Source organism: Chaetura pelagica, unplaced genomic scaffold (genome assembly GCF_000747805.2).
Source record: "Chaetura pelagica isolate M959 unplaced genomic scaffold, ChaPel_1.0 scaffold472, whole genome shotgun sequence".
NCBI classification, from domain to species: Eukaryota; Metazoa; Chordata; class Aves; order Apodiformes; family Apodidae; genus Chaetura; species Chaetura pelagica.
Window position 1 is genome coordinate 157,520 of NW_009952566.1, and position 12,695 is coordinate 170,214.

General features: G+C 43.2%; 1 protein-coding gene across 1 annotated transcript in view; it reads left to right on the forward strand.

Annotated features, from left to right (window-relative positions):
• The first annotated feature begins 836 nt into the window (after positions 1-836).
• CHGB (chromogranin B (secretogranin 1)) overlaps positions 837-12,695 on the forward strand; it is an 88,172-nt gene continuing 76,313 nt past the window's right edge. The window contains exon 1 of the mRNA XM_009993429.1: positions 837-990. Coding sequence (XP_009991731.1) covers positions 837-990 — 154 coding nt within the window. The remainder of the gene's footprint in view (positions 991-12,695) is intronic.

Genomic DNA, 12,695 nt, shown 5'->3' on the forward strand with positions numbered 1-12,695 from the left:
CTACTTATGCTTCGGCCCAAGAATTCCTGCTTGCTCCTCTCTGTCATTCTGTGAGCTCCTGCCCCACCAAGTTTTTGCCTTTCACTCCTGTCCTGCTCCAGGCACTTGTGTGGCTGTGCTTGGAGCTGCTGGAGTGAAATGCTTTAGTTTCATTCTCTCCAAAATAATTGCCCATTCACTGTGGGCCTTGGTGTGGAGCTGGTTGGCACCAGCCCTGCCCTGCTCTCCACCCAGCTGTGTGTTCTTCTGCAGTGGTGCTCTGGTTCAGGAAGCTCAAGAGAAGGTGTTTGGATGTGGGTATGCTTCAGCTGCAGCTTTCCAATGTGCTATGCACAACGTATACAACACAGCTGCCCTGAGGTCTTCACACTGGAAAATCCTTGCCATTCCTGTGGGGTTGAGAGTACCAAGTTTTAAGATGCTCTTTCCTTCTGCAAGTGATGAGCCAGGAAGGTTAGCTGTAACTTGTGGCATCTAGAAGTATCAATGGACAGGGATCCTGAAGAACGTATTTTCTTTTAAACTGCACACATACCCTGAAGAGTATGCAATCCATAGCTTTCTAGTGTTGAGGCCTGAATCTGTACTTCTGGGAATCCTCTAAGAATGCCAGCTTTTATGTGGAGCCCTAGTTATCCTACTTAAAGCTGAGGGCTGTTTCCTTTACATCTTTATATTTGTACTTACTTTCTTGAATGAAGTATCAATATGCTTCAGAAGCTTCTCTCAGCTCATAAAGCAGTACAAAAATGCCAGATCATTTGTGTTGACATCTGCTTGGATTTTCGTGTTCTAAAAACCCAGCTGAATTGCATTTGTGTCTCTGCAGTGGGACCATGGAAGGAAAAGAGACACCCCCAAGTTCTGACCTGAACCTTTTGGACTTGCCCTCTGTTTGTGACCTAGCTGAACACTTCATGCCTCTACACAGCTCTGAAGAGAGCAAAGAACTGTTTCATTCTGTGGATACTTTTCCCTCTCCACCCACAGGTAACAGCTTGTGCCTCTCCATGTGCTTTTCCTTTGGCCGGTGTGTTATTTGATTAGACAGTGTGTCATCTGACTGAGTAACAGCAGCCTGATGCTGGTGCATCAGAACTGCAGTCAGTTCCAGTTCCACAGGTCCAGTGTGAACTGTAAGTCTATGAGACAGGGGTGAGGAGTTGAGAGGATACTATCAGCTGCTATTGTTTTGACCACATTGTTTCTTCATGTTTATTGTGTTCTCAGAGTAAGAAAGTCACTGGAACTAACCCACACAGCAATCCTCCAGGCATCATTAGGAAATACTGTCTCAAATCAACATAGTCAGTAAGAAATGGTTTTAAACTTCTGTGTTCTTCACGTGTTCATCATGTGTCTTCCACTCAGGAGCTTAGGATGTAACTCTGTAGACAAAGTTTTAGCAGTGAATGTTTTCTTGTGCTAATGACAGGAGGTGTGATGAGAACTGCTTCAGTTCAGCTCTTGAGAGACAGCAGTTTCCTCACATGAAGGAGGACTCATTCCTGCAAAAGTAGCATTTTATGTCAGCCACTATTTCAGATTCTTAGGGGTAGTGGTGTATCTGAGAAGGTGAAGGGATAGCTGGCACATTCTCATTACTACACCCCTCAGCCCAGTCGGTGTGACTATATGGCAAGAAGTATGAAACTGAAATTCACTGGACCAGTGGCACTTCTTGCCATATATTCTAGTGGCTGGGCTGAAGGTCATAATAATTATATTTAGTATTGTAGGGGAAAATAAAATCTGACTAGCAAAAAATGTTTGGAGATGGTTTGTCAAGGCACCTGAGCAGGTGAAATGTCACTGATGATATTTCTGATGGTTTTGGAGTCTCAAGTAGTGTAAAAGTGGAGTTTAGCTCCTCTTTGTCCTCTGGCACTGGTACTGTTTACTTTGGCCCAGTTCCAAGAAATCAGCTTGGAATTAGAGATGTGGGTTTTTTCAAAAACAGGTAAGCAGTGGGATCTGCCAAACCAGTGTAGCTCTGTTTATGTTGACTACTTGCCTGTGCAGTTGTCTTCACCTCTAACTGTGGGACATTCAGAACTGTAATGAAATCTGGCATCAGTTGATACTAATCCTTGCTTGGGTTTTCGTATGCAGACCAGGAAGTCACATGTCTTATGTTATTCATGTTGCAAACCTTAAAACATGATAAATTAAACATGATTGATTTTGCTTTAGAGCAATAGTGTATCTGGGTTGAGGTTTTGCTTTATTTTTTGCACATGAGTGGTGACCACCACTGCAAGGAGTGTCCTGAGGAAGCCTTTTCCACTGCTGTGGGATAGGAGGATGGGGAAGTTCCTCTAACAGTGAGACAGGCTGAGAGGTCTTTGTCTGCTCAGATTTCACAAGCTCTTTGTCACAGGTATGAAGAAATCATGGGAGCGGTTCCTGCAGTGTGGGACAGCTTAGTTGCTCAAACACTATCTGTTGTGGTTGCTCGGGACAACTGGACTTGATTGCTCTGATAGGTGGACACAGGACACAGAAGAACTGCATGGCCACTCATCAGTCCTAAGACTGGTCTGAGGCATAGCAGAGTGACACCTGTGGAAATGAAGATTGGCAGCTCTAAACCCAAATGACAGCATTGGGCAAGTCATTGAGAGTGCATGTGTGGAATATGTAGCCTCAAGTTCAGTAACAAGGTATGCTGAGAGGCCAGATTCTGCCTCCTTGCTGTCTCCAACACCCCATGGTGTGTCACTGGGGATTCCAGGTGTGCTGAGGGCAGATCAGGCCTGTGAATGCTTTCATTCATCCCTTGCTATAGAGGCCTCTCGCAACTGAAACCACTTGGCAGTAACTGTGGGATGCATGCTATAAGTAACTGTGTAACTTGGCAGTAACTGTGGGATGCATGCTATAAAATGGTTTCATATCGTGTGCTCCTGGGAGTGAAATTACCATTACCAAACATCTCGTTTCCTTTCTTCTTGTAGCAGTATCAAACCAATATACATACTCACTTAAACGCTTATTTTTTGGTACAACTTCAACACCACTGAGTTTGGTCAGATGGCAGAAGAGGCAGGAGGATGGTTTTAAAAAATTTTTTTAAAACAAGTCTGCCTGTGTCAGATGTCCTTGGACAAGCAAGTTCTGTCAAAAATACCTTGGAAAAGGAAGCTCCATTGCTTACTTGTTTTCTCAAGAGATGTTGTAAGCTGCTGCTGTGTCACAAGATAGATTAGGAGTGTGGGGTGGCTATAACTTGCACCCTACAGTATGACCAGCAGATTGTGTCCTGGGCCTTAGGCAAAATGGGTCTTCTCATCAGACTTGAAACATTTTTATTGAGAGTGGGGATCTTCCTTAGTGATTCAAAAGCACTTCCAAGAGGCCATTAGGTCTCTGGAAATGTGACGGCTTCCTTAGCAAAGAAGCAGATGGACAGTACAAGCTGTTCCTGACATCTGTCACATGAACTGGACTGAGACTGAAATGCCATGCCATCCCAGCCTCAGGAGTTGGAAATATAGCAAAAGATAGTACCCATTGGCCATGAAAAAGAGGCCTTATGAAAGGAGACATCCCTGGACAAGGAAAAGTAGTCCTGTGGGAATGCCACTAAATGTCCATGTTATGTATAAGTAAGTGGGTTTACTATTTGTGTGGGTGTGAGGGTTCTGCTTTTGCAACAAATATGTATACTTCTGGCTTATTGTCAGAATTCAAGTGTTTAGGCAGTGATAGGCTGAGGAAATTAAATTGGATCAGTGAACTTTTTTTGTATGCTTCCTTTTGTTTTTATCCCATACCAGAAAAGAATAATTAAAAAAACATGTAATTTTAAAGTGTAATCTGTATCACTTGGTAGCACAATGCTGCTTACTTCTTTCTCTGCATTAAGAAAAGTTGCCAGCAAAAGTTTTTACCTGGCAGGAGTCAGGTGTGTGTATGTGTGTGGGTGTGCAAAGTCTTACATTTTTTGGATTAATGTTTGAAAAGTTGTTAACAATGAAATAAGTCACTGGGAGTGTTCCCTTTTCTTGTAGGGTACTCAACCAGAGCATACCAGGGACAGTGGAAACATACTCTTTGCCTGGAAAAATTGCAGCCTAAAAAAGAGTTAGAGAATAGACTACAGATGTGGTTTGGGCAGGGTTATGGGTTCTGCCCATGCTGTGCTGTCTGACAGAGCTGCGTTTGCCAGCAGAGCCCTGGAGTGATGCCACCAAGCTTGGAAACAGCGTTTGAGAGCTCAGCTGTGGCACCATGCTTGGGAGACTGCCTGTCTGAAGCATAGGCAGAGCTCAGCCCGAGCTGCTGGTGTGGCTGTTCCCTGGGGCTAGTGATCTTGGGGAGATGAGCTTGTTCAGTAGCTTCTCCCTTAATTGCCTTTGTAATGAAAAGTAGTTAAAAAGCTGTGTCCTTAGGAGGATGGATGGGTAGACAGTGGAAAAGGAAGGTATACGGAAAGTCTAATGTCACAGGAGCAGAGAAAATAGAGGAAGGATGAGAGTAGGAGAGGAAGGATGATGCTGAGGAAATGGTTTGGTGAAAGAAAAAGAGTTCTCAGTGTGATTTCTGCCTGTATCTATTTAAAAGCTGGCTAACTTAAAAAAAAAGATAATAAAAAATAATATATATATATAAAAGCCAATTTGAGAGGATAAAGGTGTTCAAGCTTCAGCTGCCTCTGCAAAAGCAGTACTAATTGTTCCTGCAATTTGCTTCAGGTTTGAGGCCAGGCTTACCTTCAGTTATTTTCCATGGACTGCCCTGACCTCTCTAATACAGTTAGAGTCCGAGGCTGTTTCTGACCTCACTCCTTATTCCTGCTTATTCTTATTCCTTAGCCCTGGTACTTTGGCGGCCACATGAGGAGTCAGCTCAGAGAACTGACCCAGCTTGCTGAGCAGCCACGTGAATGTTTGTGTGGATGAGATAGGGACAGCTGCTCTCTCTGGCAGCAGCACAGGTATATGCCAAGATACAGCTGTCTGCCACGTGTCCTGGCTTTCATGTGAGGCTACAGTCTTTGCAGAATGGTGGCTTCTGGAAAAAGTAATGTTAGAGTATCAATCACTTTTCTGATGTGGGGACCCTTTTGGTCATGGGTTTTGTAGGTTTCCTTCAAAAATAGCCTGTTTGGAAGAAGTCATGAGAGTTTGGGGGAAGTGGAGAGAACCATTTCACCAGAGACTCACTGGTTCCAGGAAAATCAGTCAGTCTGGGCCACGCACTGCTGCTGAAGTTGCTGCTCACATCAGGAGGACATTTGACCCCAAAACTATCTCAATTTAAAAATAAAAGCCATTGTGATTTTTTGACTGCTCTGGTTGCTTTTTGTTTTTTCAGTCAACTAAGCATGTATGTTAAAAAAAAGCAGACATGTCCAATCTATTAACACAGATCTCTGTTCTATAGGTGATTGTGATTTCTCTGAAAAAAATGCTACATGTACCAAGTGAATTTACATGCTTAGTTTTGCAGTGGTTTGTTTTGTGTTTTATTAGCAGCTGAGGAGTCACTTTATTGTTTGTGCATGTGTTCTGGCTTGTCCTTAAATGCTCTCTCATATTTACCATGTCCACAGCCTGTCAAGAGTTGCTTAATCTCTTCTGCAGAAGTGGGTTGTGTTTACAGAAGTCTGGCGTGGTTTGTGCTTTTGCTGTATGGGTGTTGTGCAGAAGTGCTGACGTAGAAGCTGAAAATGAAAGGAGCAGCCTGTACTTGTCACGTCAGCAGTAAACTTTCAGGGCTGGCACTTGGGGAGGTTTAGTTCAGCCCAGAAATTATTTATTCATTCAGTACTTGGTATTGAAATTATGGCTTGGCTGCCTCAGCTACAACTGTTATCAGAAGTAAAAATGCTTCCAAAAATGTTTTTTTTCTGGCCGTACTAAAGATCACCTGCAGCCTCAAGACCTTTATGCAGTCTCATTTGAGAGGTCTGTGTTAATTTTGTAAAGCCAAGACATGCGTGTATTTTAAATTACTTTCAAACAGAGCCAAGCTGAGCTAAGAGTGGCTTGTAGTTGCACTCTTGGCTGTCGTGGTTAGATACAAAAACTTCTGATAGTCTTCCTCTACCAAAAATTAAATAGGAATATTTTACTTTTTGGCTTGATGAGGAGGTGAAGGGGAGGGTGCTGTACAAAGAGGTTTTTTTGCTGTCAATGAGGAGACTCCTTTGGCTGCAGGAAGTTAATATGCTCTCCCACTTGCAAACCCGCGTCAGTTTGAACTGGGATCTCAAACACCATCGGAATTAGTGCTGCTTTTTTAGGTAGATAACCTGTGCTTAACTACCTCGGCCTTGCTTAAAAGATCGTGGCCCCTATTTCGGCAATTAGTGGATTGTCACTGTTTTTTTATTGTTTCCTGCTGCCCTCTAGCGAGCAGTGTGAGCTGTTTCTGATGCCACCAGCCGTCAATGCTCTCAGCTTGGAGGGCTGGTGAGTTTTGGGTTTTTTCAGCTACTGGTGGAGATGTATGTCACTGGATCTAGTTCAGCCTTGTTTCAGTTTTCCTGCCGTTGAGAAATTATGCTAAATAATACCCACGGCTTATATGGCCAACACTTCTGAGGAGCATTGGCTGCTCATTGTTCTATGCATGGATCTTGGCAAAAGGTGGCTAATGTTGCCTGTTGGTGAAGTATTTGTTATGGTCTGGGAATAGCCTTCCTACTTCTGTCTATTACAATTACAGCCATGCTGGGATCCAATTTTGATACGGAAATCATAGAATCATAGAATCATAGAATCTTAGGGGCTGGAAGGGACCTCGAGAGATCATCTAGTCCAACCCCCCTGCCAGAGCAGGGTCACCTAGAGTACATCACACAGGAACTCATCCAGGTGGGTTTTGAATGTCTCCAGTGAGGGAGACTCCACAACCTCCCTGGGCAGTCTGTTCCAGTCCTCTGTCACTCTCACAATAAAAAAATTTTTTCGGATATTCACCTTGAACTTTCTATGCTCCAGTTTACACCCATTACCCCTTGTCCTATCACTGGTCATCACCGAGAAAAGCCTAACTCCGTCCCCCTGACACTCACCCCTTACATATTTGTAAACATTGATGAAATCACCCCTCAGTCTCCTTTTCTCCAAGCTAAAGAGACCCAGCTCCCTCAGCCTTTCCTCATAAGGGAGATGTTCCACTCCCCTAATCATCTTCGTAGCTCTGCGCTGGACTCTCTCGAGCAGTTCCCTGTCCTTTTTGAACTGAGGGGCCCAGAACTGGACACAATACTCCAGATGTGGCCTCACCAATGCAGAATAGAGGGGGAGGAGAACCTCTCTTGATCACCTTGAATTCCTATGCTCCAATTTACACCCATTACCCCTTGTCCTATCACTGGTCATCACCGAGAAAAGCCTAACTCCGTCCCCCTGACACTCACCCCTTACATATTTGTAAACATTGATGAAATGAAGAATCTTTAAAGCTTGGTTATATTATGCTTCTTTGGGTGCAACTGTCATTTTTTTTTAGCCTTTCAAAAAGTTCTGGTTTTAGCAATTTTCTCTTTTGTTCCTGATACTGGTATAGAAATCAATTTTTTTGTCAAGGCAGGGGATTTATTTAGCTTATCAAAAGCAAAGAAGAACCTATTTTCAAGTGAATGTGGGTTTTTTAAAATGGATTATTTTTAACCAAGTATGATGAGTCCAGAGGAGGGCCACCAAGATGATCAAGGGCTGGAGCACCTTTCCTATGAAGAAGGCTTGGAGAGTTGGGGTTGTTCAGCCTGGAGAAGAGAAGGCTTTAGGGAGATCTCATAGCAGCCTTCCAGTACCTGAAGAGGGCCTATAGGAAAGCTGGGGAGGGGCTTTTTACAAGGGCATGTAGTGAGAGGATGAAGGGTAACAGTTTTAAGCTGAAAGAGGATTTAGGTTAGACATTGGGAGGAAATTCTTTAGTGTGAGGGTGGTGAGACACTGGCACAGGTTGACCAGAGAAGGTGTAGAAACCCCTTCCCTGGAAGTGTTCAAGGCCAGGTTGGATGGGGCTTTGAGCAACCTGGTCTAGTGGAAGGTACCCCTGCCCCTTCAGAGGGGCTGGAACTGGATGATCTGTAAGGTCCCTTCCAGCCCAAACTGTTCTATCTTTCTATGATTCTGTACACTCTCAAATATGATCAAAATACTAGAATTTTTGTAATACTTTAGTCTTCTCTAGAGGAAAAAAAAAAAAAAAAAAAGGCTAAATGTTTCAAACCCAGATAATTTTGTAATGGTGTTATCCAATGGGGCAGATGCTCCATGGACTTAACTTTGTGAAGCTCCACTGAAGACATGGGTAGGCCCTTAGGTCAGTTAACTACGTGGCTCTGGCGAGTTTGGCAGTGTTCAATTTCTAAGCCTCTCTTTGTGGCCAGTTGTACTGAATATTGATGAAGCTGCTAAATGGAGTACATGCTGCTTTACAAAAAAGGAATACAGGAAAACCACTTGACACAAAAAATAAAGCCCTTCGCACCACTGAGTCGCTGGTCTTACATCTTTTCTAAATTAGCGTGTTACATAAAGCATCCAGGCAAAAATAAATCCTGGAAGAGAAAATGACAGTGCTTTCTTCTTCATAGTCTGAAGAAGAAAGCTAATCCTATTTTAAGGAGAGTTAGAGCACTATACTTACAACAGTAAGGGAAAAAAACTGAGACATGTGACTTGCTTAAGACTTTAATGCTTCAGAGTACCTCTGTGTTCTGTGAAAATGAACAGTTTGTACTAAACCATTAATAATTAGAAATTAAGTCCAGAGGAAATGCTTCAGTAGCAAAGACAAGGAGTTACACATACACACTAAAGTGGTCTGAAGGGATTCTGCAGTTCTGTGCGTAAAGGAGAGCTTGGGAGTTTGTCTATTGGAGGTGCTAATGAACAACTGTGCAGTGCAACAGTGGGCTGTAGTCTCAGACTTTGTATTGGCTTGTTTGGAGTTGCATCTTTTACTCAGTCAGTTTTCTTCTGCTACTTGGCTCATATTTTTTTTCCAGAAAAAGAGGATTTGGTAGGTTTACTCTCATTAGGCACACAGTTTCAGTTGTATCCACCAATCTAGTTACCAAGCCTTTCAACATGGAAAGGAGCATAAAACATGTTCTGCATGTTATCCCTGAATCCTTAAAAAGTTCTGACACAATGCAGAACTTGGAATTTGTATACTTGAGGATCATTTTGAGGGACCGTCACCATTGTTTCTTTTCACTGATAGTTTTTAATTGAGTGTATAGGCTAATTAAACCTTTGGCAGCCTCTCTGTGTAGAAGCAGAAACAGAATGGGTTGATTTCCAATTAGGGATGCTCTCATAAAATTTTAAACAGTGAAGTGGTTTCTAAGTTGTCCTGAATGTTCTTAATTTCTAAGTGTTTCTAAGTGGTTTTAAATGTTCACAGGAGTTTTGTTTCTTCCCTAAAGACTGTCCTAAGCAGTTACCTATCAAATTTGTAAGTGAATGCTGTAGCCTTGTACTGAGAACTACTGCCTGATTTCCGTAGAGCTAGGAGCTGGGGGCTCATCTGCATGGCATCTTTAGGAGTGGGCCTGATCTATCACAGATTGATATGCTTAATGAGTCACCTTTTGTAAATAAGTGCAGCAGACTAAGTATCAGTGGAAGGCAAGGGGTTACTGGTTTGGGCATTCTCTTTAATTATATATATATGCATGTGTTTGTGGTGCTGGATTTAGAGCTTCTCCAACTCTAGTAAGCATGATAGAGATTAAGTTTTGTTTCTGGTATTGGGCCACTTTCACAAGTGGGGACTGATCCAGAGCTCCCTGCTGATGCCAGCTAATACTGGTTTGGGTCTCCAGGGCACAGCACTGGAAAGATCAGAGTAACTCTGCTTCCCCTGATTGTCCAGGGGGCTGCTGAGCTCCCTGCAGGACTGAAAACTTTCTGTGCATTACACTGATTTATTTGTTCAAGCTAGCAAAACATACCAGCTTTCTAGTATTTAATGCTAAGCCCTGATGGGAGGAGGGGGTTGAAACCTTGTGGTTGAAGGTGCATGCAGCTTTAGATTTGCCAGGAAGTAGTTCGGGTGAGATCTAATAACGAGGGACTTACAAAATCTGTGATCTGAGCCAGACATCCAGAAGTATTATTTTTCTTTTCTTGAAATCACCAATCTGCAAAGATGTTACCATGTATTTAGAGGGTGATATGCCTGGAATTTCTGTACCAGTTAATGAGTTGAAGCAAACAAATATGCCACACATTCAGGACTGAATGTGTTTTTCAAAGCCAAATTCTGCTCTTAGCCCACCTTCTTACAGTCCTGTTCCTGTCAAGTCTGGCTGCTGCTGGTCTGCTCTGTGATCTTGGGTATGGCTTTTCATTGCTGCGGTCTCTGTTTCTTGTACCTATGGACTCTGTGCATCTTGCTTGCATGGTTCATAAGCTCCATGGAACCAGGATGTGCTCCACAGCTGTCAGCTCTACAGGGGACAGTCAAGTCTCTAACTGCCTTCTGGCATAACAGACCCCAGAAACACCTTGTACCTGTCTGATCCAGGCACAAAGAACCTGTTGTTCTAGGCTTTTGAATGAAGTTTATGTAAGTCCTTGTTTGGTCAGAGAGGGTGAAACAGGGTTCAGAGTAAGAAGCAGTAAATACTTCCAGTGGAACTGTTAAGCCCTGAAACAGAGAACATGTTTGTCCAGTTCACCGTTGAGAACAAGATGTGTTTCAGAGGTAGGCTGTATACAGTTCACCATTGTCCAGTTCACCACTGAGAACAAGATGTGTTTCTGATTTAGGCTGTATACTCTTCAGGTTATTTTCCATTTTCAATATAAAGTCCATATGTTGTAAAGATGATGCAGTTGCTGTAGTGCACTATTTGATCTAGCATCTGGATACTGAGTTGCCAAATCTTCTTACATGTAGCAAGGCTTGCTAATAGAATGTATGCTGCTGCATCCCTTACATTGCTAAAAAGATTTTTAGTGAGGTATTGTTTTCCTTTGTGCGAAAGTGTGTTGGATTATTTTATTTTTTCTGACACCATTCACTTTGTGGAGATTTCTCTTAAAGGCTTCAGACTCCTCATTTGCAAATACTGAGCCACCTTGCCAGTAGACACAGGAGTCTAATTAACAAGGCCTCGCACAAATGAACTTTGGATTTAAGCAGTTTTGTCAATTCGAATTGACATGCAATAAAACAGGAAGCATCTCCAAACAGGAAAATTCAGGACAGGGTAGTATGAGAATGCCCAAAGTGGGTCAGAATGGTGAAGATGGCTTGAGTGGTAACTTGTCTTCAGCAGCAGGTAACAGTGATATCTAAGAGCAGTACAAACAGATGTGATTCCATTCCTGCAAGCCTTTAGCTTCCAGGACTTCTGGCTTAGGAGCCACAAATGACATATCACTGTGTCACTAGCTCCTGATGAACGATCCTTCCAGGAATTTGTGTAGCTGCTTTTGCATCTCTCTCTCTTAATATGGGAGTTGTGACTGTGAGGAACCACTGCTTTGTTTTCCATCTTTTGCTTCCTTTGATCCCCTGAATATCCTGAGTTCGTGTGGGCAAAGAAACAATGTGTATGAAAACTGCTATTTCTTAATCCAAGTAATTCCTTTTCTCACAGACAATTTACACGTTCTCCCTGTTGTATTTTTCTAGGCTTAAGATACATATATTTTATTTTTATTTCAAAGAAGAGCCTTTCCAGGACTTTAGGCATCTTTAGACTATCCCTCTGTGTGTCCCTTCTAGCTTGTTATCTTTTGGAGATGTGGGGACGAGAGCTGTGCACAGTGCAATGTTTGTAACAAAGTTCAGAGCAGTCTGTCCTTGATTTTAGTTCTTTGTATGCTGTTTTGCTAGAATTTTCTCTGTTTCTCTCTTTTTCTTCCCAGTCTGGTAACTGTACAGGGGGAAGGGAAGGCTTTCCTTTCTGTGCACTGCACAATGCCTGGTCTGGTATGGTGTTCTGAAAAGGGTGCTCTCTTGAAAGGTCTCTTATTACCCAGTAACAGAAGTCTAGGATTCCTACAAGAAAGTCAAAGTTGACTTTTACTCTTTTCCTGGTCTTTTTGTTCACTGCAGTCTGTTCACCTGCTTTGTTCCCTTCCTTCCTTCCTTCCTTCCTTCCTTCCTTCCTTCCTTCCTTCCTTCCTTCCTTCCTTCCTTCCTTCCTTCCTTCCTTCCTTCCTTCCTTCCTTCCTTCCTTCCTTCCTTCCTTCCTTCCTTCCTTCCTTCCTTCCTTCCTTCCTTCCTTCCTTCCTTCCTTCCTTCCTTCCTTCCTTCCTTCCTTCCTTCCTTCCTTCCTTCCTTCCTTCCTTCCTTCCTTCCTTCCTTCCTTCCTTCCTTCCTTCCTTCCTTCCTTCCTTCCTTCCTTCCTTCCTTCCTTCCTTCCTTCCTTCCTTCCTTCCTTCCTTCCTTCCTTCCTTCCTTCCTTCCTTCCTTCCTTCCTTCCTTCCTTCCTTCCTTCCTTCCTTCCTTCCTTCCTTCCTTCCTTCCTTCCTTCCTTCCTTCCTTCCTTCCTTCCTTCCTTCCTTCCTTCCTTCCTTCCTTCCTTCCTTCCTTCCTTCCTTCCTTCCTTCCTTCCTTCCTTCCTTCCTTCCTTCCTTCCTTCCTTCCTTCCTTCCTTCCTTCCTTCCTTCCTTCCTTCCTTCCTTCCTTCCTTCCTTCCTTCCTTCCTTCCTTCCTTCCTTCCTTCCTTCCTTCCTTCCTTCCTTCCTGCCTTCCTTCCTGCCTGCCTT